At 40.0% G+C, this 27,956-nt stretch overlaps 1 protein-coding gene across 1 annotated transcript in view; it reads left to right on the forward strand.

Moving 5' to 3' along the window:
• The window catches only part of Cpd (carboxypeptidase D), a 67,131-nt gene that overhangs the window by 20,792 nt on the left and 18,383 nt on the right, over window positions 1-27,956 (forward strand). The window contains exons 3-12 of the mRNA XM_028759331.1: window positions 9,135-9,277; window positions 11,027-11,196; window positions 11,955-12,304; window positions 12,810-13,001; window positions 16,037-16,204; window positions 18,573-18,682; window positions 22,509-22,611; window positions 23,048-23,190; window positions 25,066-25,235; window positions 27,438-27,761. Coding sequence (XP_028615164.1) covers window positions 9,135-9,277; window positions 11,027-11,196; window positions 11,955-12,304; window positions 12,810-13,001; window positions 16,037-16,204; window positions 18,573-18,682; window positions 22,509-22,611; window positions 23,048-23,190; window positions 25,066-25,235; window positions 27,438-27,761 — 1,873 coding nt within the window. The remainder of the gene's footprint in view (window positions 1-9,134; window positions 9,278-11,026; window positions 11,197-11,954; window positions 12,305-12,809; window positions 13,002-16,036; window positions 16,205-18,572; window positions 18,683-22,508; window positions 22,612-23,047; window positions 23,191-25,065; window positions 25,236-27,437; window positions 27,762-27,956) is intronic.

Genomic DNA, 27,956 nt, shown 5'->3' on the forward strand with positions numbered 1-27,956 from the left:
TGTGTGTGTGTGTGTGTGTGTGTGTGTGTGTGTGTGTGTGTGTGTGTTTCATAGTAACTGAACGCAGGGCCTTGTACATCCTGGGCAAGTGTTCTACTACTGAGCGACTGTCCTTGCCCTTGACAGGGTCTTACTGTATGGGCCTGACTAGCCTCAAAATTGAGACACTTCTGCTTCTGCCTTCTGAGTTCTTGGATTACAGACAGCATGTGCCACCCTAGTAGGCTAAAAGTAGTTTATATAGTTCCCAGATAGTTACATCTGCTGCTTTTCATTTGTACATTATTTATTTCTCTTTTATCTGAGGAAATTTCTATGTTCCATTATGTTAAGGTCAGTCTGCTTTCAGTAGATTCTCTGGTTTTCTCTTATTGGATATCTGTTTTACCTTTCTTCTTGCAGGATATTTTTTATTTGTTGTAAAACCCGAGGTTATAGACTGTGAGGTGTTGGTGTTCCCAGGTATGGGCGTGAGGTGTTATGGGTGTTCCAGGTTATAGGCTGTGGATGTTGTTGGTGTTCCCAGGTATGGGCATGTGAGGTGTTGTTGCTGCTTTGTTCTATCTTGTTTAGCCCTTTAAAACACTTGCCTTGAGCCTCCTGGCCCCTGTTTTTGCTGAGAAGTCATAGTAGGCATTTAAAAGGTCTCCCCTGTCTGTTCAAGAGCTCTCCCTGCATTGTTGTTCTCTGCTTTCAGGGAGTTTTTAATTTGTTTTGGGGTTTCAGAAATTTAGGAATAGATTTTATTTTTTGACCATTGCCAAGTTTGTGAAGTATTTGCCACAGCATGGTGATTTCTCCTACCGGATGCTGCAGCAGCAACAGTACTTAGTTAGGCCTCTTAACATTGTCCATAAAACTCCCTGCTTCCTTCCTTCCTTCCTTCCTTCCTTCCTTCCTTCCTTCCTTCCTTCCCTCCTTCCTTCCTTCTCTCCTTTTTTTCTTCTCCTTTCCTTGCTTAAATCCTGTTTTTTTTTTTGTTTGTTTTATGGTAAATTTTTTGTTTACTTGTTCTAGCAGGAAATGACCTAGTTAGATTCAACTATATGTTCAGACTCGCCTTAGGTGGGGTGTGATTCCTGTCAGTTCAGTTTGCAAGGTTGTGGTGCTCTTGAGGTCTGTCCTTGGTATCTCTCAAGCCAGTATTGGAACTCTTCTATATTTCAGTTTTCAGTGGTTTGAGTGTGCTGTCTCAGGGTAAATGTGCACTCCCAGAGTGTACTTCAGGAGCCAGAACTTGACAGATAAGCTTTGGAGACCCTTGTAAACATCCTTACATTCGGAGCATTTCCTAGTCTCTGTCTTCACAGATTTCTCAATATAGTGATAAATATGTGTATGAAAGATGTCCCTTCTTAGGAAGGTACATGCATTGTGGAGTATTAATTATATTACAAATTAAAACCACAGAGTGATACCACTGCAGATCTCATAGAGTGCCAAGACATTTACAATTGGCAAGTTACTTAAGAGCTTACCTAGGTAATGCAGAGCTGTTGAATGTCCACCATTGCTGGTAAGATTGTGGAAATGGTTGGTATAGCCACTTTAGAAATCAGACTTTTTACAGAGTTAAACATAAAATTACTTTATGAATTGTTCATGCCATTTGAGAATATTTACCCAGAAGGCATGAAAATACCTTCACTATAAGATCTATGTATAACTTTTAAAAAAATAATTGCATATATACACAAAACCAAAATTAGAATATCCATCACATGGAGATTGGATGGGTACATTGTACTATATCTACACAATTATAATTTTTATGCTAGTATTTTGAAAGCTATTTTATAAGTTTTAGGTAGCTAAATCTATTGCTCTTTAATGATTCCACATTTTGATAACCAAGTAAGAAAGTTGTTCTGAAAATAGATAAATTCATATTGGCTTCTAGTTTTGTTTATGATTTAATTTTTACATTAAATTCTATATAGATTAAGGAATTTATTTGATATGATATATGGTAAAGCTTTTATGCCTTCTGAGTAAATACCTTCAAATATATGAGAGAGAACACATGGCTTACTTCTTTCTGAGATTGTGTGACCTCGCTTAACATTATATTTAACATTTATAAATTGGGAAAATTTTACATTTTTATAAGTTTCCCACAGTAAGTTTTATGATAATGGTATGTGTCATACATTTTATTGTATTTAATTCTACAACTTTTATTGTTAACCTTTTTGTGTCACAATTTCTGATTATGGCAAAGATGCTTTTTATTTATGTCTTTTTTAGTGTGATGCTGGTGTCTGAATCCAGGGCCTATGCTGCAAGTGCTTCTAACACTGAGCGTCTTCACCGGCCCCAGCAATGTTGTTGTTTGTGTTGTTTATTAAGATAGATAATAAACCCTCTCACCCTGTAGACCAGGCTGGCCTGGAATTTAGAGATGCGTCTGCCTTTCTGCCTCCTGAGGGCTGAGTTTAAAGGTGTATGCCACCACACTCAGCCCCAAAATACTATTTTTAAATTGTCTTTTTTTTTTATTTCCAATGCAATTTTATATGGTTTTGTGTTTCATTTAAATATAGTTTGTCAAAGGAAACTTGAGACATCCATAGCACTATGAAGCTAATACTAATGTTATGCTTAGGTGTGCTGTTCACTGTGTGTCGCCTCAGGTCTAAAGGACCCACAGAGAGAAGCTCATCTCCAAGAATCTGACCTTTTGTGTTGTTTTGTATTGTTCATATAGTTATTTGTTAAATAATCAATATTTAAGTGTGTGATCTATGGGACTAGAGATTATTAAGATGTACTTTCAAATATTTCTTTAAAGGATGTTATTTATCTTTATTTTATGTATGTGCATGTTTTACCTCCATGGATATACATCCCTGTGTGTACAGTGCCTGTGGAGGCCAGAAGGGGTGTCAGATCCTTTGGTACTGGAGTTATAACTCAGTGAGCTGGGAACTGAACCTGGGTTCACTGAAGAGCAACGCATGTTCCCCTTAACCACTGAGTCATCTCTGTAGCCCCAGATCTTATTGTTAAAAGACTTCCGCTCTCTCTTGCTCACTACCATGAGGGCTCACTTCCACGAGGGTATACATGTGCCATTGCTTAGAACTGGCTACTTATAGACCTATAAAAGTTACATCTGAAAACCAGACTAGGGGCTGGAGAGATGGCTCAGTGGTTAAGAGCACTGACTGCACTTCCAGAGGTCCTGAGTTCAAATCCCAGCAACCACATGGTGGCTCATAACCATCTGTAATGAGATCTGATGCCTTCTTCTGGTGTGTCTGAAGACAGCTACAATGTATTCATATATAATAAATATATCTTTAAAAAAAAAAGAAAACCAGATTAGGTATGTAACACTCTATAATGTTACATAAACGTGATCCTTCTGCTTTCTTTCGTTAATATTTCCTAAACTGCTACTGAAGTAAAAATAAACAACAGATAAAAGATTGCTAGAACCTGAGCTTGGTTATTTTTACAGTGCTATTATTATAGTCTTACAGTCTGTTTTTCTGCCCACTGGCATAATTAACATGTGAACTGACATATTTATAATCAAGTGGTTATTAAATTTTACTTGTGCAAAAAAAGATGAATTCATATTAATATTGCTGTCACCTTTTTTTCATTCTCTGCTTTGCTTCTTCAACAAGGTTAAACTTTAGCTAGTCATATTTTTTAGTTTATATTTTTATAATAATCTTAGTTTAATCTCTTATACACAGTGGCCATTGTATTATTATCAGTAATGCTAAATGAAGGAAGCCAGTTATGAAGAAGTAGAATTCATGAGGAAGCTAAAATTGAAGAGAAGAAAATAAGGAGCTGTTCACTGGGCACAGGGTTTCAGTTTTGCAAGATGAAGAAATTCTAGAGATCTGCCACACAACAGCATGAGTGCAGTTGTTATTCTATGATGGATTGTGATTACAAGATACTCAAAACTTTACAAAGGGAAGTGACTTATTTACCTTATGTTTTTGGAGATTCCAATGGATAATCTTAATTATAACCTGCTTAGATTGAGAAATCCCTAGAAGACTTGGAAAGCATTCTTTTGGGTGTGTCTGAAAGGCATTTCCAGGAATGACTAGATTAGGAGGGCTCCAACCTAATGAATAGAGTTATAATTTGATGGCATTATTAGAAGGTGGTAAGAAATTGGAGGTAGGGCCTGTCGGAGGAAGTAGGTCATTGAGGTAATGCCTTTCAGGACTGTGTCTTACCTGAGCGCACTCTTGTATTCCCTATCAATACTTTCTGATGACCATGAGGCAAAGAACCTCCTGAGCTGCCATTCCCACCATCCTGATGTTCTGTCCAAGCACCTGAGTCCACATGGCCCTGAACTGACTGAACTTGAAATTATGAGGCTTCTTCTCTAGACTGTTCTCTCAGACATTGAGGTCACAGTTTTGAAGACAAAAACTAACAGGCAGAAAGTTCCAATTAGGCAGGTCTATCAGTGGCCTCTCGTGAGGGCCCTCTAGACTAGATGGTGGTAAGACAGAAAAATAACGAGAATCAGCCGCATGCAAGGTGATGGTGGGCCTGCCTTGTAAAGACTCTTTCTGAGAATTAACTGGGATTCCATCAGAACTGTTTTAATCCCTCCCAAGGGCAGCACTCCAGGGACCTTATTACCTTTTGTTAAAGACTACCTCTTGAAAGCTCAGTCACCTGTAGTCTCACCACACTGTGGACTAAGCTTCCAGCACATGAGCCATTGTGAGACAAACCTCATCCAAACTATGGCAGCAGATAACATTATTGTAATATATACTTAAATATGATTGTGGTACTAAATTTTATCTTACAAATAAATTCTTTAGCAGAATAAGACCAAAATGATAACTTTTCAGTAATCTCATTTGTACTTAGAATAAATTTATAAACTTGCTATCCTCAGTGCCAAAGCCCTGTGTGATCCTACACTGCTAAGATCACTCAACCTCATTTTGAACCATTTCTCTTAACTACAGTAGTCATCGCCCCATTTCCCTAACTTGACAAGTCTTGCCCTCTACACAGAATGTTCTTCTCTGTGGATTTTACCCAGCTGTTTCTGTCTTGTTTTTCATATTTTGGCTCAGTAGTCTATTAGTTTTCTTGTTGATGTGACAAAGGACCCATCAGAAGCAACTTAAAGGATGAAGGATTTACTTTGACTCACCTCAAAGGGGATGTAGCCCATGATGGCAGTGAAGGCATGGTGTGGGACAGTGACGTATAGTCACACTGTCTGCACTTAGGAAACAGAGAAAGGGAAACACTGGTCCTGCTCATACTCCACAGTGCGGGTCTTCTCTCTTCTGTTAACCTCCCTGGAAAGCCCTTCACAGACGTGCCCAAGGGATGACTACCACATGCTTCTAAACAGAGTCTAGTTAACAAGGAAGATTAGTTGTCATGAAGACCCCCGCCACAGAGCTGTTCTCCTGATCACCCAGCATCCACTGTTACCAGCCTCTAGCTGTCACATGGCTCTGTGCAACACTGCTCACTAACTGATACTTTCTGGATTTGCCCAAGAATGTATGTGATCTTGGTGTAGACTTTGTCTCTTCATAACTTTATCCCCTGTACCCAGAACAATGCCTTTTGTGAATGAATTAACTTCCTAGTCTTAAATGACTCCATTCCAAAATGATTTAAATTTGAGTTTTAAGGTGTCTTCTTGGATAGTTTTATATAACTGTTGTGAAGATACCTCAGACTCAGACTTAGCCTGCTCTGAACCTAGGCTATCACACCCCTCTGCCCACTCTGCCAAGCATCTTCTGTCTGTAGTTGGGCTGTCAGGCCTGAGGTCCTTTCTGGTTCTTTCCTCTCCCTGACCTCCTAGCGGTCAGCAGACCCTATCAGGATTTCACTATCCTCCTTCCCTCCCATCTTGTCACCACCACCTTTAGGTCAAAGTATGTTTTACTGGAACCATTGTTAACAGTGCCAAACAAGGCTGTGTACCTTCCCCATTCCCCTCTCTTGCTACTTCTCCTTGTTCTCACTCTCCATTCCTCTTTTCTGGACCATAAGACCTTCCATTCCTGATGACACTACCTGTTCAGAGCAGCAAAATACAATCTTAATGCAGTAGCCTCCTCTATTCCCCAGCCTCTTTTAGACCCAGCTCCCTCACCAGGCTGACCTCTCAACAGATTCCCATGTATTCATCTTGTAGCTTACGTCACTAATTACTGCTCGACAAACATATGCCAGATCCTGCCCAACACTTCCCCTCCCCCCTTCCCTTCTCCCTCTTGCTCTGGCCCTGCTCACTCCAGCCCCGCTAGCTCCAGCCCAAAGGTTTTTATTTATTTATTATATGTAAGTTCATTGTAGCTGTCTTCAGACACCCCATAAAAGGGCATCAGAACTCATTATGGATGGTTGTGAGCCACCATGTGGTTGCTGGGATTTGAACTTATGACTCTGGAAAAGCAGTCAGTGCTCTTAACTATGAAACAGCTCTCTAACCTGTCCAGAACTTTTATAATTCTATTTCCACCGATTCTTCTGATTCCTCAAGACCCTTTTTCTTTCATATTTATTTTATCTTTAAATGATGTTGAAGTACTGTACGGGAGACAAGCCTGGGGCCTCCGTGTATAGACGAGTACACTACTGCCCAGAGCATCCCTAGCAGAGGCCCATCCCTCAGAGTTAGCCATCTTTCTTTAAGACCTTACTGGAAAAACTGCAACAATAAAATACCTCCCAAGAAACCTTTCTAGGTCTCCCCTCAATCTTAAAATTGAAACTACTACCATAGGCCTATAATATCTCGATTGCTGTTTGTTTTTTTTTAATTATGGCAAAGTATGCATAATACATAACTAATCATTTTAATAATTGTAGGTGTCCAGCTCATTGGCATTAATGTATCCACATTGTGTGTAGCCATCATGTCACCTGCGTAATCATACTTTTATTTCTTTTTTTAAATTTTTTAAAAATAAATTTATTTATTTATTTATTTATTTATTTATTTATTTATTGGTTTTTCGAGACAGGTATAGCCCTGTATAGCCCTGGCTGTCCTGGAGCTCACTCTGTAGACCAGGCCGTCCTCGAACTCAAAAATCCGCCTGCCTCTGCTTCCCAAGTGCTGGGATTAAAGGCGTGTGCCACCACTGCCCGGCCCTTAAATTTATTTTTATTTCATGTGTATTACATGAATATCTGTGTGAGGGTGTCATATTAGAGACAGTTGTGAACTACTATGTAGGTGCTGGGAATTGAACCCGGGTCCTCTCAAAGAGCAGCTAGTGCTCTTAACCTCAGAGCCCTCTCTCCAGCCCTATATTCTTTTTATTGCTATAGTTGTCACCTCTAGATTGTAACAAAGGCTTGTCCCCTGCTAGGGATGCACTGGGCAGTAGTGTACTTGTCTATACATGGAGGTCCCAGGCGCCTCTACCAGTACCTCAATATAATTTAAAAATAAAATAAATATGAAACTCAATGCTTTTATGCTAACCTTAAAATTATTTTTTAAAACCTGTCCTTGTTTACAAGCATTTGGTTAGCATGGATGGACATGAGTTTATCAGACTCATTTACTGTATTGTCAGCATCCAGTTTCTAGTGCTGTGTTACCTGCCTTTCTACACTGCTGGGTAAGCTCTGTTCTTTGGTGGAGTTATGAAGTGAGCCATGCTTTGGATGTGACACTGACTTCTCTCAGATCTCAGATCTCAGAATATTTCTCTCGCCCCAGTGTTCTCTCCCTGCCTTTCTTGTATAGTCAAACCACCATGCATTCTTGAACACCATGATGTCTGAGGATTTGAAGTCCTTTGTGATCTTAAGGCTCACTGTTTGCAAATAAAGAAATAAAGAACATGTTAATAATACCTAAAATTAAAAAAAAAATAATGCCCAGGATTCTCAGCCTGTAAAGGGCAGAAGAGCTGTCACTCAAGGATACCTTTTAGTGCTAAGTCTAAAGGGAGTATGTCTTCCTCTTCTGAGCACTGACGGATCTTGCATTTATCATCTAAAATGTTCCAAGAGTTGGAGAAAGATAACTCTCAAAATGCACATTTGTATTTTGTGTTGCTAGGAGTGTAGCCAAAATCTCTGGGGACAGTTGAGACAGGATGCCTGCTTTGCTAGGGACAGGTACCTTAGGAGGATTTTGATGAGTTCTAGGTTTATAAAAACAAACAAAAAAGAAACCCCAACTCCCCCAAACAAAACAACAACAATAACAACAACAACAACAACAACAAAAACCTCTCAGCACACCTGAGCTTTGAGGTGTCTTTGAGGGATGATGGAAATGACTAAGGTCAGGGCCCATTTCACATGCGGAAAGCAGTGGGGGGCTTCTGGTTCTCGGCATGTTTGCCTTCCCACATTCTAGGAACAAGGTGAGCTTGTAGAGAAGTTATGGCTCCCTCCTCCACTCTCTGTTCATCCTCCTAAAAGAAGATGGGAGAAAATCAGGCAGCAGGAATGATGAAGTTAGACCCTTGTGCGAGTGAATGTGTGTGTGGGCTTGTGTAGGAGTGACTTGCGAACAATGGTTTCTAATCTTCCAGTTTTCTCCCCGTTATACACAGTTCAAAAGAATCCTTTCCCTTATCATTTTCTGAGTTATGTAGCTTCGCCACCCTAGATGGAATCTTTGTCTCTTGCCGCCTTCTTGATAACTCACACTGCTCAGTAGACATCTCCCTGTTTCCCTAACTATAGCTAGAATAGTGTGTGCTCATTAATATCTTTATGCCTGACCTCTCACATATGTAAAATGGGCAAAATAGTAATAACTACCTCATACAACTTCTGGAAACACTGTAAATATATAAAATTGGGTGAACTGGTCTGAAATTGTAAGCAACTAAAACTGTTATTAATTGATTTAATCATACCTTTCATAGCTGCTCATCCTACCAGTTAGATGTTTTTCACATATATATGTATGTATGTACACACACACACACACATAACACACACACGGTTCCTTCCCAGTGTGTCTAAACCTCCCTTTTTAGTTTATATAATTGAAGAGTCTTCTTCAATTTCAAACAACTTAATGGGAACAAACTGTATACATGGAAAAAATTGGATGATTTAATTTCTTCAGTCTTTGGGGGAGTGGAATTCTTTTCTTCTGCAAATAAACCTGTTTCCCTGTCACATTGCAGGTGGTATGCAAGATTACAACTATGTATGGGCCAACTGTTTTGAGATCACATTAGAATTGTCTTGCTGCAAGTACCCACCTGCTTCTCAGCTTCGACAAGAATGGGAGAATAATCGCGAGTCTCTGATCACATTGATTGAAAAGGTAAAAATTGCTGGATGGAAGGTGGAATTTAGAAATAATGAGTTAAATAAGGGAGAAATTTGAATGTACACGAAGAACAATCCAAATAGTGCGTTCTTTATCTTACGTGTTTTAAGATCGTAGATTCTCTCTAGAAATTATTAGTTTATGATCTACTAGAGTCTATCAAGCTCCGCCTTTTCTACTCCAACCCCCAATCCTTGCTCCTTGCTCCATGGAGGCTTCCTTTGACAATCTTAGAACAAATGGAGATAATTGTCTAAAATTTTAGTGGGGGTTTGTGGTATAGCTCAGTAGTTAAAGGAGGGTTTGGAATGAATGAAGCCCTGAGTTCAATTCCTGACACCAAGAAAATCCTATAAATTTGTACTGTCAGGTTGACAATGCCATGTGTTCATATTTGCTAGAGACCCTTTACCATTGTGAATTTGTATCAGTTTAGTGTAAATATCAGAAATGTTCATGCCACTATTGACTGTACCAGAAATTATAGTTTGAAGAGGAAATTTGAAGCTTGACTTCAAAGAGAGGGAACTTCAAAAACACTTTTGGAGATTTTTATAACTTAAATTTAAGAATTTAGTGCTGAGGCTAGAAAGATGGCTCAGTGGTTAAGAGCAGGCTGTTCTTGCAGAGGACCTAGGTTTGGTTTCTAGCACCAATGTAGCAGCTCACAACCTACTGTAATTCCAGTGCCAGGTGTTCCAACATACTTTTCTGGCCTCTGTGGAGCATCAAACAGACATGTAATACACATCCATCCATCCATACATACATGCATACATACATGCATATAGGCAAACATACACAAAATAAAAATAAATCTTAAAAAAGGAATTTAGTCCTTTATACTTTATATCAACTTCAAGGGATTAAAAAACACTTTGTTTGCTGAGCACGGTGGTGCACTTCTTTAATCCCAGCCCTCCAAAGGCAGACGCAGGGGATCTCTGTAGTGGGAAATATTAAAAAATGCAATTCATGCTACGTCAGCAGGCCCCAGTGGACTGGCTAGCCAGACACTGGCGGGCATGGCTGGCCTGTTCTCATGTCATGGAGACTCTGACTCAGCTCCGAAATCTCTCCACCCAGCTCACTAAGTTCCCACTGGCAGGTCACTACCATGCCAACCTCACGCATCAAAATTCCCACAGCCTTTTGGGGTGCACTTCTTGCAAACCCACGCTTTGCCGCCATACCTTTCTCTCTGGAACCCAGTTGAGCCACTGCGTGAAGGTAAACACCACACAAACTTAGTTCAGAATCAATGGTAACTTGATCAATGGGCTCAACAACTAGAATCCTTCCCTTGTGAGCCATATTAAATCTAAATTCTCCAGTAGCGAATCCTATCGCATTTGCTACATCTTGTCTCTGTCCCCATCCAGAAATCTCTCTTCCTCCCTACAACTCAGAAATCCTGCCTACTCGCCCAGTGATTGGTTTCTTTATTGATTAGAAGGGTCACCTGAAGTCCTCAGTATGTGATTCACATCTCATCCCAGGTAGCCCCTCTTAGAGAAGTTGAACTAACATCAAAATACAAACAGCACCAGGGCTATTCACAACAGATCTCTATGAGTTGGAGATGAACCTGGTTTTCATAAAGAGTTCCAGGAAAGCCAGAGGTACATAATAAGACCCTGTCACAAAAGAAAAAGAAAAAATTGAAACTATTATAGTAGTCTCGCTGTTTAGAAACTCTAGCATCAAACCGATTGCCTCTGAGTTTTGATTTTTGTCTTTTAGGTCCACATTGGAATTAAAGGATTTGTTAAAGATTCTGTGACAGGCTCTGGATTAGAGAATGCAACCATCTCAGTAGCTGGTATTAATCATAATATCACAACTGGAAGATTTGGTGATTTCCACAGATTACTTGTTCCTGGAATTTACAATCTTACAGCGGTTTCAACTGGGTAAAAGTTTTAAACTAGATCCTTAATCACAGTGCCAAGCCTCTCTTTAGATTTAGGATTGTCTAAATACTTCTCACTGAGTGTGGCTTCTGTTTTAATAATGACAAAGTACTATCACTGGAGTATTTTGTCCTATAGTCCAACAGTGTGAGGTATAATTGGAACACTTAGAGGAAGAAAGATTATGAAAATTTTACAAAAGGCTCCACTGTCAGAAGTATTGCCTCAGCTAGTTGAATCAGGTAGAAGCAGTCCAGGGCTCCATAGTTGGAGTTTGAAGACCTGTCTTCCCAGCTTTCCAATCCATTAAAGTAGTGGGTTTTCACTTGTGCAAACCTTTCTGCACACTCACTTGATGGGGATTTTATTCATAACCTTTCATTCTGGGGTTTGTAATGGGAGGAAAGGGGGAGTGCTAATCTGATAAGGGAAGGCAAAGATGGATAGCACACGCCTTGAATATCACAGGAGCCGTTAGCTTGTCTGCCCCTTTGAATATCACAGCAACATTTTTGGCAAAATTCTAGTGTGAGCTACACAGGAAGCTTTGTGAGAAAAATAACTCTTTAAAGACTTAATCCAAGATTTTCTGTGAAATAACACTCTAAAATGGCTTAATTTATACAGTTGTCTTAGTATATGTTTTGAGTGTTGATGGATCACTAAGTGCAGGAGTATGAGAAAAGGTCACACTGCTTCTATAATGCTACAGCATCAGGAGTCTTAACTCCCAGCCACCTCCCTTTCCAATTTTTAAGGTATATGCCATTGACCATTAATAATATAATGGTGAAAGAAGGACCGGCCACAGAGATGGATTTCTCCCTTCGGCCAACTGTGATGTCAGTAGTGCCTGACTCAACTGAGGCTGTAACACCTCCTGGCACAGTTGCTGTTCCTAATAGTCCTCCTGGAACACCATCTTCCCATCAGCCAATTCAGCCTAAAGACTTTCACCACCACCATTTTCCTGATATGGAAATCTTCTTGAGAAGATTTGCCAATGAATATCCTAATATCACTCGTCTTTATTCTCTGGGAAAATCCGTAGAGTCAAGAGAACTGTATGTGATGGAGATATCTGATAACCCAGGTGTCCATGAACCAGGTAATTGCATGGCTTTTCACATGATCTCAGTAGTGCCTCTCAAAGCTAGCGTTGTATCCCTGTGCTTTGTCCAGAAATGTCATCTGTATGCTGTGTAACTTCCATTAAGAAATACCTAGTCAAAAAAGAACATAGAGCCAGTCTCTTTCCAGAAGAGAAAAATCCATTTGGTAATCCACATGTGTATGGTATTTAGTATGTTCATAGATTGGATTCATTTAGCTGAGTTCAGTTTGGCATGTGGACATACATATATGAGTATTACATGTCTGTCTATATATCTGCAAGATATGCAGACATATTTGCTTTTGAGCCTGCTCAGACATATATTCTGGTAAAGAAGCTACAATATGTATATGAAGTTTCTTTGATGTTGGCAAAACCATGTTTACTTAATATTTTGGTTTGGAATTTTTATATGTATATATTTATAAAACAGAGGGGGAAAAACAGTGTCCATTTTAACTGAAAAGGAAAAAGTCTTCTGTATAATTATTTGTTTCAGGTGAACCAGAATTTAAGTATATTGGAAATATGCATGGAAATGAAGTGGTTGGCAGAGAGCTGTTATTGAATCTCATTGAATACCTCTGCAAGAACTTTGGAACAGACCCTGAAGTAACAGATTTGGTTCTCAACACTAGAATTCACCTTATGCCATCCATGAATCCTGATGGATATGAAAAGTCCCAGGAAGGTAAAGAAGAGCTGACTATTAAAGCCTAATATGTTGATTGTTGGACAGCGTGGTTATTCAGAATATAAAAGATGTTGAACTTTTTTATTCTGATGATTTATGAGTGATTTTAGCTTTTATGTACTTTTCAAATACATGATGAAGCATGTATATATATATGTGTGTGTATATATATGTATATACACATATATACACATATATATGTGTGTGTGCACTATATGTTCATATGTACTATATGTACAGAAGGCAGAGATTGATGTTGAGTTCTTATTCAGATGTTTTCCACCTTATTTTTGAGAACCTGGAGTTTGTTGATTCTGATTGCCAGTTAGTGAACTCCAGGGATCTGCCCAACTCTGCCTCCTAGTGCTGGAGTTGCAGACGCACATTACAGTGCCTAGCTTTTGAATGTCTGAACAAGTATTTGTGCTTGCATAGCAGACACTTTACCAACTGAGTTATCTCTCCAGCCCTTCATCAAGACGTGGGCTCTTTGTTTGCTTTTGCATTTTGTAGTGGTTATTTGTCTTCTTCAATATTCTCTAGAGGAACAGAAATGATAGAGAGTATATGTATGTAAAACCATAAAAAGGGGTTCATTAGATTGATATATGATGAGAAGCCAGGTAGTTCAAGAATGACGCCCTATGTTGGAGAACCAGAGAGCATGGTAGCTGTTCAGAACAGAAGCAGGAAGCCTGGAAACAAGGATCCAGCAATGCTGTCCAAGGCCAAAGCCCTGGCGGCTATCTGAGGTACTGATGCCAGTCCCCATTGAGAGTCTTGAAGATGCTGGAGCCTGATGTCTGTCAGTGGCAGCAGCAGTGGTTACACTTGCTCAGGAAGAATGGAGCTGGCAGGCACTAGATGGCCTCTTCCTTCATGTATTTTTGTTCTGTCTGGGTCCCCAGCCTATTGGAGGTAACACACATGTTCGGGGCTAGTCTGTTTCTTTCTTCTTTCTCTCCCCCCACCTTCTCTTTCTTTTGTTTTCTGTTTTATTTTGTTTTTGAGACAGGGTTTCTCTGTGTAGCCCTGGCTGTCCTGAAACTCACTCTGTAGACCAGGCTGGCTTCGAACTCAGAGATCTGCCTGCTCTGCCTCCCCAGTGCTGGGATTAAAAGTGTGCTCTAAGAGAGATGGCTCAACAGTTAAGAACAATGCTGGCTGCTCTTGTAGAGGACCCTGGTTCAATTCCCAGCACTCATGGCAGCTCACAACTGTATGTAACTCCAGTTCTAGGGGATCTGACACCATTACACATACATACATACAGGCAAAACACCAATGTGCTTAAAAATAAGTAAATCTTTTTTTTTAAATCTTTTTTTTTTAAACTGATAAATGTTTTTCCATCATACCATTCTATATGTAAAATGCCTTAAAGGCATACCCCATAGTGTGCTTTACTACTCTTGTGGTATCTCTATCCAATCAAGTTGACAAGACTAACCATCAGTTTATTAAAAATAATGGAAGATTTTTCACAAACTGTTTCATTTTAACAGTTTTTATTAAACTATTATATGTATAACTTTTACTTATCACTGGGAAACCAAACCAGATAATATTTGGAGCCAGTGGCTTCTGTACTCATCCATATTCCATACCTGCTAAGTTATTGCTTTTTCTTTTTCCTGCCTCCCCTAGGCAAGCCCATCTCTCCTGAGGCAATGCTGAAAGGGCTGGGAGGACAGGTTTACACAGGCCACCTTCTACAGAACCCTAGGAGAGTAAGAATCCCATCTTTTCCCAACCCATGATGCCATAGGGAACTTTTAAATATTTTTTCCCTATAAAGGTTTGATAATTTCCATCTATATTAAACTAATAATGGGTAGATTAACAGGGAAAATTAAGTTAATTTATATTCAGAAACATGAGAATCACACAGGAGTAAGTCTCAAAGGAGAACTAGTTGAAATTTATATACACCTAAGCTAGGAGTTTGGATGTGGCTGAATGGGAGGTAATTATGGGATGTGGAAGGTTGAGGGGACAATGTTCACAGCCAGCACAGGTTGTTTTGTTACACAGATAAAGTCAGCCAGGTGACAACTGTCTGTGATCATCCCTGTGCCAGGCATCAGACCCCCAATGTCTATTTAAGGGATACCTTTCCTAGGCACAAAGTAGGGTAGCAGGCAGCAAGGCTTTCTTTTTATAAAAGGACAGCTTTGCAGAGCTATTCCCGTCTCTGCAGTTAACTGTAGCCAACTTGAAATAGGTCCAAGCAATCTGTTTCCTCTTCCTCAGCTGCTCCTAGCCGTGATCCCTGTGAGTGGAACAGGCACCACAGTGTGAGCATTCCGACACAGGATGGGGTAGCTCACACTGAGCTGACCGGGGGCTCTCATTCAGACAGGCTCGGGTTGATCCTTACTGTGCTCAGGTTCTTGCTCCTCACCGTTGCCACTATCACAGATCCCTCCTCATACGCCAACACTTCTGAAAGGGGGGGCTAAGTACCAGGAGGGAGCCCTCCAGTGGGCCCTTCTCTCACTTGCCATTCTTCTCTCGTTGTAATGACAGTAATAACGCTCTCACTCATGTAAGAGTCTACACAGTTAAGCTTGAGTTGCACTGTTTTCCTCTATTGGATTAGATGCTCAACAATGCTCTCTACTCTACCTTTTTGTAATAATTTTAATGTCAGCACAGTAGAGTTTTCTTTTTGTTGGTCTGTTTTCTCATGATGAAGCCTACCATGCTTATGCCATTGTGTGTGTATTGTAACTTGAACAATGCCTTTGTATCATGTATATAATTGAATTTTTTTCCTCTTAAAGGATAAGCAGAGGACAGACAGACAATAGAGAGTAATGATTTTACCACTTTTCTTTAAAGATCTGTAAGAGAGGTTGCTTTTTTAAAAAATATACAATGTACCAAAAAGGGGAGGGGGAGGGACTGTAATTCACTCAGTGGGATTGGCAGCAGTGAGCCTGAGGTGCTTGCATGTTAAGGTGGCTGACGTGTGTGTTATAGTAAAACATAGTAAAACCTACCTTAAACTTTAATCTTTTCTCCTGCAGGAGATTCAATAAGTGTAGTTGGCAGAAACAACAGCAACAACTTTGACCTCAACCGAAATTTCCCAGACCAGTTTGTTCCGATCACAGATCCTACCCAACCAGAAACTATCGCTGTGATGAGCTGGGTGAAGGCCTATCCGTTTGTGCTGTCAGCCAATCTGCACGGAGGTACGGCAGCTCCTATGCCACTAAGTTCATCTTGTTGAGAGCATTTGAAAATCCTGCTGAAATTCTATCTGCTTGTATAGTCCTAGGCTTCCTTCAAGTGAGTGCTCTATCACCATCTCTGTGACAGATCCCTGCTCATACCTCCAACACTTCAGGAAGGGGGAGCCAAGAACCACGATGGAGCCCTAAAGGCTTCCTGTTTAAAGCCTTTTAAAGCCTCCCTTTCAGGCCAGTTTCCTGGCTCTCCCTTCCCTTCCCCACTCATTCTTTCTTTCCTTTTTTGTTCCTTCCTTCCTTCCTTCCTTCCTTCCTTCCTTCCTTCCTTCCTTCCTTTCTTTCCTTTTTCCTTCTTCCATCCTTCCTTCCTTCCTTCCTTCTTTCTTTCCTTTCTTCCTTCCTTTCTTTCTTTCTTCCTTTCTTTTTTGGTTGTTGTTTGTTTAGACATGTTCTCACTAATACCCAGACAGGCCTGGAACTCACTCTTTCGGCTACACTGGCCTTGCCTTGCAGGGATCCTCCTCCTGCCTCTGCCTCCTTGGTGCTGGGATTACAGACAAACATTAGAAGGCTCAGCTTCCTCTCATCTTTCATTGCACATTTTTTTCCTTCCATGCCCTTTCTCCTTCTTCCCTTTTTCTTTCCTTTTAAATTTTAGTGTTATATATTATTATGTGTGTGTGTGTACATGCATTATGTGTGTGTGTGTGTACATGCATGCCATGTGTGTGTGTACATGCATAGCATGTGTGTGGAGGTCAGAAGACACCTTTCAGAAGTCAGCTCTCTCTCCACTGGATTTCAGGATCTAATTCAGGTTGTGGATTTACCCACAAGTGCTTTTCTCCCATTAAACCATCTCTCTCTCTCTCCCTTTCTCCTCTTCTTCTCATTTCCTGCCTTCCTTTTTCTTGCTTTTCTCTTTTTCATATCACCTTTTCTGTAATAGTTCTTCAAGTGTTTCATGTTTATCTGTTGTACTGTTAACTAGGTACCGTACACTTTGTCATCATAAAGTTCAAATATATTCTCTTATCTTCTACTTGTGCTCTCCCCCGTGTGTACACAAACACACGTACACACAGAGTCACCTAACTGCAGCATAATGATTTCATTCTTACTGAGGGTTTGGGAGGACATATGTCAAGATGACTTATCAGGAATGAGTCATTTGAACAAAATGAAAGGTCACTATTAAGAGAAACATCATAGGTACATATTTGAGCCAGTAGGATACCTGCCTAACATGCATGAAGCCTTGGAGTCCATGACCAGTATGCACCCCATAAGCCTGGCATGGTGGCATATGCCTATATGCCCAGCACTCAGGAAAGAGAAGCAGGAGGATCAGGAGTTCAAGGTCATCCATCCTCAGCTACGTAGTAGTTCAAGGCAGCCTGGGATACATGAAACCCTGTCTCAAAACAGTCATGTGGATAAGAGCAAAACTACCAGGCTGGAGAGAGCCCAGCAGATAAGGACACTTGCCAAGTTCCATCCTCTGAACCCACATAATAGAAGGTAAAAATCTACTCCAGCAAACGGCCTTCTGACTTCCACACATGCATTTTGATGCAGTAGAGGGCATAATAAGCAGACAGGCAAACATGTGAAAACAGTATGACAGTCAGGAAAATAAAGGATGTGGTTCTTTAACAAACATAACTCAAAGCTTCTCCCTGAGACCCACCATTGCTACTTCACTCTCGTGCAGAGCATGAGGCTAGTGGATGGCCTTTTCACAGTTGAAAGCATCCCTTTCTTCACTCTGAATCACTTCACTGTTGGTACAACTCCAACTGAGCAACTAGACCATAAGAAAGTTTCAGAATTTTTCTGTACAGACCAGGCTGGCTCTGCTACCCCTAAGTTGCTTAACCTGTTTTAGAGAACATGTAATTGGCCTTGCTTGACAAATTTCATGGCTCTCCTCTCTGCCTTACCTTTTCTGTTGCTGTAATAAAACACTTTGACAAACACTACCTAAAGGAGAAGGGGTTTATCTTGGCCCACAGTTCTGGGGTACAGTCCATTCTGGCAGGGAAGTCTTGGCAGCAGAAGCTTGAGGCAGCCTCATCCAGGAAGCAGAGAGTGGTAAATGATTGAGTTCAGGTAGCTTCTTGGCAGTGGAGCCCAGGGAATGGTGCTGCCTCCTGTTACAATGAACATAATCATGATACTCCTTAAAGAATGCCTAGAGTCTAACCTAATTAAATAATCCTCACAGGTCCAAAAGAAGGCTTGTCTCCTGGGTGATTCCAGGGCCTTTCAGGGTCACAATGGGTACCTTCCATTTCTGACTGTACTGTGAAACCTTGTTTTGTGTAACTGACCCATTTTGAAACAGTGCTTTTTCCCATTTCCTTTGTAGGTTCCTTGGTGGTTAACTACCCTTATGATGATAATGAACAAGGAGTTGCCACATACAGCAAATCACCAGATGATGCCGTGTTTCAACAAATAGCACTTTCTTATTCCAAGGTATACTGGAAAGTTAATTCAGTAAAAACTACCTTAAAGCACTCAGGTCAGATGCTCTCATAGCTAAAATGCCCAGGGCGCCTTACTTTTTTTTTTTTTTCTTGTTTCTCATCTCACTTCTGAACACTACATCTCTTTTTCCATTAGCTTTTAAACTCAATCATGTATTTTATCTATGGTTTTTAACTCAGGACCTGGAACAGAAATGATGCCAGCTTATTTCGTTTGATACATATTTAGTTTATAAGCCCAATAAAGTTGGCTAAAGCAGAACTAATGAGTTAAATTAGATTTTTTGCCGTACAGCCACAACCATACTTTACAAATAGTCTTCGTAGCCAGTCTTTACTACTTCATGAATTCTTCTTTCTCTCACCCTTCTTCACCCCTTTTCTTCTACCTTTTTAACCCCCTAACACTAGATCGGAGGGGAAAAAGGACAGAGCGGGGAGGGATAATGTATCCCTAGAGTACTGCCTGCTGATTAGGAGTGTCAGGTTCCTTGGGACAAGTTTGATCTTTGTTTATCAGGATATCTAATTTCTTCTTGTTGTTCCATCTGTGTGCACAACTAAACAACCCTCCACCAACAACCCACCCCACCACTCAGGGTCCTAGAATTTATATACACTCTGAAAAGTCCCCAGAATTCCAAACATCATACAATAGCAGAAACTATTGGTTGCTGACAAAATCATGGGCTAATCATAGTCAGCGGCTGCAGACAACCTGAAGCAGCCACACATCCCATACCTGGAATAAAAATGAAAACATATTCTTGTAATATTTCTCTGCTTTTTAAAGAAACCAAAATTCCAAAATTTTCACTACAAGTCTATGGTTTTCTCTTTCAACATTTGAAAACAGGTCAGTCTGATTACCATAGCAACAAAGAAGAACCGTACAACCATCTAGGTAGAGGAAAGGCGGTTGAATACTTGTAACAGAGACCATTAGGTCTGTTAAACCTAAGTTTTACTATCTGGCTCCCAGTGAGTCCCTGCCCTTGGGAGCTGGCTAATGAGGCAGAGGATGATGACTTAGAGAACACCCTGGGTAAACAGCAAGTTCCAAGTCAGTGTGGGCTGTGAGACCTTGGCTCAAAAAAACAAAACAAAAACCACCAGTGATTTATTAAGATATTTGAAGTTTTACTGTAATATAAAAAAGGATAAACAAGATTCTGTGTGTTCTAAACTTCCTATATAGCACAGTAACTTTCCCAAATCAAAATAAGATAGTGACTGGAAGAGTTGCAGATAGTAACAAGCATGATGACCTGAGTTCAGATCCCTGGCACCCACATAGAAGTCTGGGTACAGAGGGGCATCTATAACCCCAGCCCTGGGAAGGCAGATGGGAGACTCCTGGAGCTCCCTGGCCAGCCTTGATGAATCCATGAGCTCCAAGATCAGAGAGGACACTCTTTAATTTCTGTCCTTCACACACATTAGTATGATGAATTACACTGACTTATTTTTAACCATATACACTCCCACCACATACACAAAGAAGTGTCAAGATGTGTGTGTGTGTGTGTGTGTGTGTAAAAATTTAAATAGTTCTAAGAAAAAAAATTCATGCTGGTACGTCAGTACCGGATGTGATAGTTTCCAGCATTGATCTACTAATTGGGTGTGTAGTCTTATTGGTTATGGATCATAAAGGTTATTACTGTACCTCTGCTCTCATACAATCTTTTGTCACTCCACCTTCTTACCCTCTGCAAATGGACTGCGTGAGATTCATATTCTGAGTTACTAATAAAAAAATGCACTTGTTTATTTTTTTTCTTAAGAAATTGTTACCTTCTATTTGGGTATGGCATATCTGGGGGTACATGCATACAGTAGTAAGAATTTATTATACCATCTGTCAAAATCAAAATCAGTCGATCAGATTTTTTACATATTCCTATCATACTCTGTACGCATTCGCTGTAACTTCACACTTCTTTACCTTCATTTATTTCCTTAGACTATTAAACTTTTTACATTTGTCTTTCTCCCTAGCCTAGACCTACAGCCGTATCATTCAGTGATATTCCTAAGGATCTTGCACACACCCTTTGACATACTAAGTATCCCAAAATCCAGACCTCAGTAACACTGTCTTCATTTAGTTTCTGTAGCTACGATAAAAAACTGACCAAAAGCAACTTTAAGAGGAAAAGGTTTACTTGGCCTACATATCCTGGGCCACAGTCTATTGAGGGAAGCCAAGACAGGAATTCAAGGTAGGAGCTGATGCAGAAGCCATGGGGAAATACTGCCTACTGGCTTGTTCTTTATGGCTTGCTCAGCCTGCTTTCGTACACAAACCAGGATCACCTGCCCAAGGGATGGCACCACACATGGTGGCTTGGACCCTCCCACTTCAATTATTAACCAAAAAGATGTCCTATAGACTTACCTACAGGCAATCTGACTGAGGCATGTTCTCAACTGATATGTCTAGGTTTATGTTGAGTTGACAAAAGCAACAGTACAACCACCACCTTTCTTCTCCATCTCTTCATTACAGGTATAACCCAGAGTAGTCACACGTCTGCTACTGAGCTTCCTTGCTGAGCCCCCAGACCTGGGGCCAGTGATTCACATTTCACTGTTTTCCCCCTCACCCCCAACTTATTTTCCACTGTGGTGATTGTAATTCATCTGATTCCTCTTACTCTTGATAGGTGGCTATGAACTGAACAAAAGTAGAACTGCAGAAGCTGGTGTGATTCAGTCTTCACGGCCATCATTGACTGTATCCTACCTGTTCTCTCTTCTCTTTTAATCCCACTGTATTCTGCCTTCTCTGGAGTCTTGTGTCTGTCTTCTACTGACCCCAGGAATAATGACTACTAAAGTTCTCGCCTTTGTTCGCAGCCTTCTTTTTCTTAGCCGGCAAGCAACTTACATAAAAGTAAAGGTTTACATAAACCTTAATAAACACCCATAGTAAGTTTCTGTTCAGAGCTTGTTATTTTAAAGTCAAATGCCTAATTCTCAAGGTAATAGGATGATTTGATATTTTTCTCTTCATGCTTTTTTGTCTTTATTTTCTGTTGCCAAGGGGGGGAGATGAAGCATTGACTATCTTTCAGAGTTTAAAATCTTCCAGAAACTTCTTTCCCAGTTAAAAGTCATCTTCTCTCCTCTGGATTCTTATAGTGTTTATTTGTGCCCCCTTGAACTATAAATGTGCACATGTACTTTGTGCCAGATACCAGACTGGATACTGAAGACACCGAGACACAGACTGTTTCCACGAGTCTTGCCCTAAAAGAAGAAAATGGCTGGAGAAATGGCAACAAATAAATAAAAATAGGGAAGCCATGTCAGTATCTGCTCTGTACCATAATGTTGAGTAGCTTGGGCTTGTGCAGACAACCACAGCTGCTATCACATCCAGCTCTTAATTTTAATTTATTTTTTCTTATAACTATATATGAGTGTATATGAATGTATGATGAGAACTGTCAGCCCCATTCTCTGTCTGAGTGCTGGAAAGCTTGAGACAGCCATGGAGCAGTGTCATCTCAGAAGCACACAGCACCACCCCAGAACTACTGAGGGACTAGATGTGAATGAATATGTGACTCTGTGGAGTCAGTGTGGTTCCAGGGATCAAAACTCAGGTCTTCACACGGTCAAAATCCAATAGACAGAAAACTATACGTTGAAAGTCTCACAACTTCCTATGGCAGTGTTCTCCCACTTGAAACCCTCTTATATACCCTCTGGTAACCTTTGTAAATCGACCTGTACCAAGGAAAACACTGTATTTTTAAATGTAGATGCAAACAAATACTAGTAAAGATTATTTTTTTCTTTTTCAGGAGAATTCTCAGATGTTCCAAGGTAGACCTTGCAAGGATATGTACCTTAATGAGTATTTTCCTCATGGGATAACAAATGGAGCCAGTTGGTATAATGTCCCAGGTAACTAAAGATCAAAGCCTTACAACATGGGTTTCCCACTCTCCTAGATTGTGCTGCTTGCTAATTATCTTTCTCAATTTTCCTAATACCCAAGTGATTTAAGACATTATAATGACCTTTCAACTGTTTTATTTGGTGCTCTTTGAATTCTGCAGAGACATATTGCACTACAACCCGACCAGTGTATGGCATTTTACCTCCAAACCATTATAGGTCTTTCATGTGCTAACAGGAAGATTGTGCAGCATAGTGAGTGCTTTATTGAAATGCATATCAAAGGGCCCTCTCAGGAGTTTATTACTGTTTTTCAATCACTGCAGAGCCAAGATAATTTGTTGTTGTTGTTGTTTTTTTAAACTAAGAATAAGTCTCACCTTGTAGAGTCTAAACTATGTAAAATGTATCCAAAGTGATGATTTTAAGTTTTTGTCTTTAGGTGGTATGCAAGACTGGAACTATTTACAGACAAATTGCTTTGAAGTAACTATCGAACTAGGTTGTGTGAAATATCCGTTTGAGAATGAACTGCCAAAGTACTGGGAACAAAATCGAAGATCTCTAATCCAGTTTATGAAACAGGTAACTACTCAGAAACAAGTGTGAGTCCTTCCAAGTCCAAGACAAGCTTTGTTTACAGGTTATACAGTGTATAGTTTTTATACAGTGAAGTTATAATATGTCTTTAAAATACTCTTGTGTATATGAGTGTCTGCATATGTGTATGTGCACCCATGTGTGCAGTGTCCACGGAAGCCCTGTGAGTCCTGGCAAGCAAGCCAGGATCCTCTGCAAGAAAAGCAAGTGTACTTTAGCCACTGAGCCATCTCTCTACCCCCAGAATATACCTTTTCTTTTTCTTTTTTTTTAAAGAATATACCTTTTCTAATTCTAATTTTAGTGTATTGCCCTATTTCTGTATTCCAGTTTGTTTTGTATATTTACCTAGAAAATTCATAGGTATAAGTGAGTTTATTTAAGTGAGGAAAAAAGTGAGTAAACAAGGTAACATTGCTGTAGTGGTCAGTGGTCACCCTCTCCTGGCTTTATAAAAGCTGGCATAGATTAGCTACTCAGAAGCATTTGCCAGGTGATGGATATTAAGGATATTCTTTTGTTGTCGTGTGTGAGTGTGCACACATGCAAATGTATGATGATTTCCTTTTGTTTGAATATGCACAGTGCCTAACAGGTAAAGATACTTCAGAAATATATGGATGGTTAGCTAGTATGTAACGCTATCACAGCTTTATCATTTTCTTTTTCTTTCTTTCTTTCTTTTTTTTTGTTTTGTTTTGTTTTGTTTTTCAAGACAGGGTTTCTCTGTGTAGTTCTGACTCTCCTGGAACTCACTCTGTAGACCAGGCTGGCCTCAAACTCAGAAATCCGCCTGCCTCTGCCTCCCAAGTGCTGAGATTAAAGGTGTGTGCCACCACCGCCTGGCTGCTTTATCATTTTCTTAAGTTTGTATACCAATGTTAAAAAATGTATTGCGTTGTTTATTGACATTTATAGAGAAGGCATAAGACTGGTACAATAAACATTCCTACTCCACACCTAGATTTAAGAATTCTAATACTTTGTTGGTTTTGGTTTATTTATATGAAAAATATACAGATTTGTTTGTTTGTTTGTTTTGGTTCATATACTTGTTTTTGGCTGAACTATTTCAGTAGAAATTGGAGATATTGGGACATTTTGCCTTTAAATACCTGAACATCTATTTACTTTTATTTATTTATTTTAATTGTATGTATATGAGTGTTTTGCTTGTATATGTCTGGTGCTTGTAGAAGCCAGAAGAGGGCATCAGATCCTTTGGTACTAGAATTACAGACAGTTGTTAGCTGCCATGTGGTCCTGGGACATGAACCCAGGTCCTCTGGAAAAATAATTAGTGCTTTTAACTTCTGAAACATCTCTCTAGTGTCATCTATTTTCTAAAAATAAAAATATTCTCCTATATGTCATCTCTAGATACTATTATCTCACCTAAGAAAATTTACACCAGTTCTCTAATATTACATAATTCCCAGTTTATATTCAAACTTCTATGTGCCCTCCATGTGATCATATAGGTATATTTACAAGTAGGGTATAGTGTATTTGATTTTTGTATCTCCTTGCTGTTTTTAATATAGAATATTCTTCCTTTTAAAAATAAATCCATTCAAAACAGTTCTAACTTGTTTTCTTTTATTGCATCTTTTATTCTGAAGTAGTCTTAATGTCCTAAAGTTTAAGGTCTTACGTTCTTCACATGGCCTCTGTTTTCAGAGGCATTTAGAAGCAAATATATGTTTTAATGAGCATTTGCATTCAACTTTACTGGGAACACTGAAGCTCTGCTAGCTCCTTTGGTTACATTATTAGCAATCTGTTAGTTTGGATATGAACTCCCAAAGTAATTAGATGTTTTTTTCCCCTTAAAATCTGGTATTCTTGTCCTTTATACAGGTTCATCAGGGTGTCAAAGGATTTGTCCTTGATGCCACAGATGGTAGGGGCATATTAAATGCCACCCTCAGTGTTGCTGAAATTAATCACCCAGTGACTACTTACAAAGCTGGAGATTACTGGCGCCTCTTGGTCCCAGGGACATATAAAATCACAGCATCTGCCCGAGGGTAAGTGATGAATGCTTTCAAATTGAAAGCCTGGGAATAAGGAAAACATGGGCTTCCCTCCAGAAGGTTATTTCCAGAAAGTCCCTCAGAGCCTGCTAAGCAAATCAGAGTCTAAATGGAGGGTTAGAGCTGATTTCACCAGTGAGCACCTGCTGCCTGTGCCCTCTTCTTGTGACTTCCCTCACTGTTAGTAGTAATTCTGGGACATGCTTGCTGGAAGAACTGGGGAGGGGTGCGGGGCGGGGATAAATACTCATGTTCTGCTGAGTAGGGTCACGCTGCCCCACAGAGAACACCAGTCTATGTTTTATAGTTTTGCCAAGCTCTTGTGTGCACTCATTTTTCTGTGATATGTTTACATCATTGCTTTTGTGAAAATTTCTGCTGATTGCAGGCTCTGAGTAAGGTCATTTTCCACTGTCTGTCTGTCTGTCTGTCTGTCTGAGAGACAGGGTCTCATATAACCCAGGCTTACCCCAAACTCTTGATCCTCTCAAGTACATGCTGAACTAGATTTGTTTATTTAAAAAGAAAAAAAAAAGAACCTTGATTTTTCTTTTTCTTTTTCCCTCCCCTCCCTCCCTTCTTCCCTTCTTCCCTTCCTCCCTCCCTCCCTCCCTCCCTCCCTCCCTCCCTCCCTCCCTCCCTCCTTCTCTCTCTCTCTTTTCCTTCCTTCCTTCCTTCCTTCCTTCCTTCCTTCCTTCCTTCCTTCCTTTCTTTCTTTCTTTCTTTCTTTCTTTCTTTCTTTCTTTCTTTCTTTCTGGAAAACTAAAACAACCTGGTTGTCTTTATAGTCCTTTACAATTAGTATAGAATTTGAAACACCTATTTAATCTGAAATTTCTCTTTTGTTGTTGGTTTTGTTTGTTTTGTTGCTGTTCTGAGGCAGGAGCTGGTGAAGTCAGGCTGGCCTTAAACTTCCTGTGTAGCTGAGGTTGACCTTGACTTTGTGATCCTCCTACCTCTCTCTGGAGTGCTAAGATTACAGGCACGTCACCACACTCAGCTGGTTTTCTGTGTTCTTGGTTTAGTGAGAGCAGGCACTACAACAGAATACCTCCCTCTCCTTTGTAGCCAAGGTATTTGTGAAGTTAGTTTGAGCATTCATTGCAAGAAAGCTAAGTATGAGGAGACACTTAAAGTTATTAGTAACTTTTTTTTTTAAAGAATGATTTATTTTATGTATATATGAGTACACTGCAGCTGTCTTCAGACACACCAGAAGAGGGCATCAGATCTCATTACAGATGGTTGTGAGCCACCATGTGGTTGCTGGGAATTGAACTCAGGACCTCTGGAACATCAATCAGTGCTCTTAACCACTGAGCCATCTCAGCAGCCCTATTAGTAACTTTCTTTTCACCAAGAACAGAGAATTTTTAAATAGTGGCTCATAAATTGGCTCAGAAGACCACACTATTGCATTACAAGGTTATTGTTTTCTTCTACTTTGGCAGAATAATTAGAGAAACAAGAGCCACCAGGGTGTCTGAGAAGCAGGCAAAAAAACATGTTGTTGGTAGAAAATATCCTCAGTTGCTACCTTAGGTGCTCCCACCCACATCCCAAATGCTGACAATTGGGTTCAGACTCCAGGAACCTCTGAGTATCTGCAATAAGCTCAAACTTGCATTTGAAACCATATTTTACTTTGTTTTAATTATGTATGGATATTTTGCCTACACATGTCTCTGTGCATGCCTGTTACCTACAGCAGCCAAAAGAGGATATTGTATCCCTAGACCTGGAGTTTTTAAACCCAGGTCCTCTGGAAGAACAGGCAGTGAGTACTCTTAATCACAGAACATCTCTCCAGCCCCTGAAATTCTGTTTGTTTGTTTGTTTGTTTGTTTGGAGACTGAGTTTCTCTACATAGTCCCAGCTGTCCTGGAACTCATTATGGCGACCAGGCTGGCTTCAAACACAGAGAACTGGCTGCCTCTGCTGGGATTAAAGTTGTGTACCACCATGTCCAGCATGAAATCCTAATTTAAATCTTAGAAACTCATTCATATTATACATTTACCTACGTTTGTTCTTTGTTAATTTTTTTAAATAATAAATTGACTCCAATTGAAAACTTAATTCTTTTGGGACCTACATCATGTTTATTTCTTGAGTTCATTCATCCTCTGCACACCTCTATTTCCCAGTGCTTGAATACTGACAAAGTGTGCGTCTGACCTGTCTGCTTTGTTATAGGTATAACCCTGTCACCAAGAACGTGACCGTCAGGAGTGAAGGTGCTATTCAGGTCAACTTCACACTTGTTCGATCTTCAACAGATGCAAACAGTGAGTTAAAGAAAGGAAAGGGGCATAGCACCAGCACTGATGACACCAGCGACCCAACTTCTAAGGAGTTTGAAACATTAATCAAACACCTTTCAGCTGAGAATGGCTTGGAAGCCTTCATGTTAAGCTCGTCCTCAGACCTGGCTCTGTATCGATACCACTCATACAAAGACCTATCCGAGTTCCTGAGAGGACTTGTAATGAACTACCCACACATTACAAACCTTACCACGTAAGATCTCCCTGTTTTTCTTCCTTCATTTAAGTGAGTTCATTCATGCTTTGCCCCAGCGGAAGGGATCTTATGCTTACTGAAAGGATTATTGAGGGAGCTGATGTATGAGAGCTGGAGTCTTATTTCACAAGGACATTTTTCTGACAGTATGTCTTGTGCACTGGCGGAAACTTCTTGTGAGATTAATGATGT

The sequence above is a fragment of the Grammomys surdaster genome, unplaced genomic scaffold (genome assembly GCF_004785775.1).
Source record: "Grammomys surdaster isolate TR1022 unplaced genomic scaffold, NIH_TR_1.0 126278, whole genome shotgun sequence".
Classification (NCBI taxonomy): Eukaryota; Metazoa; Chordata; class Mammalia; order Rodentia; family Muridae; genus Grammomys; species Grammomys surdaster.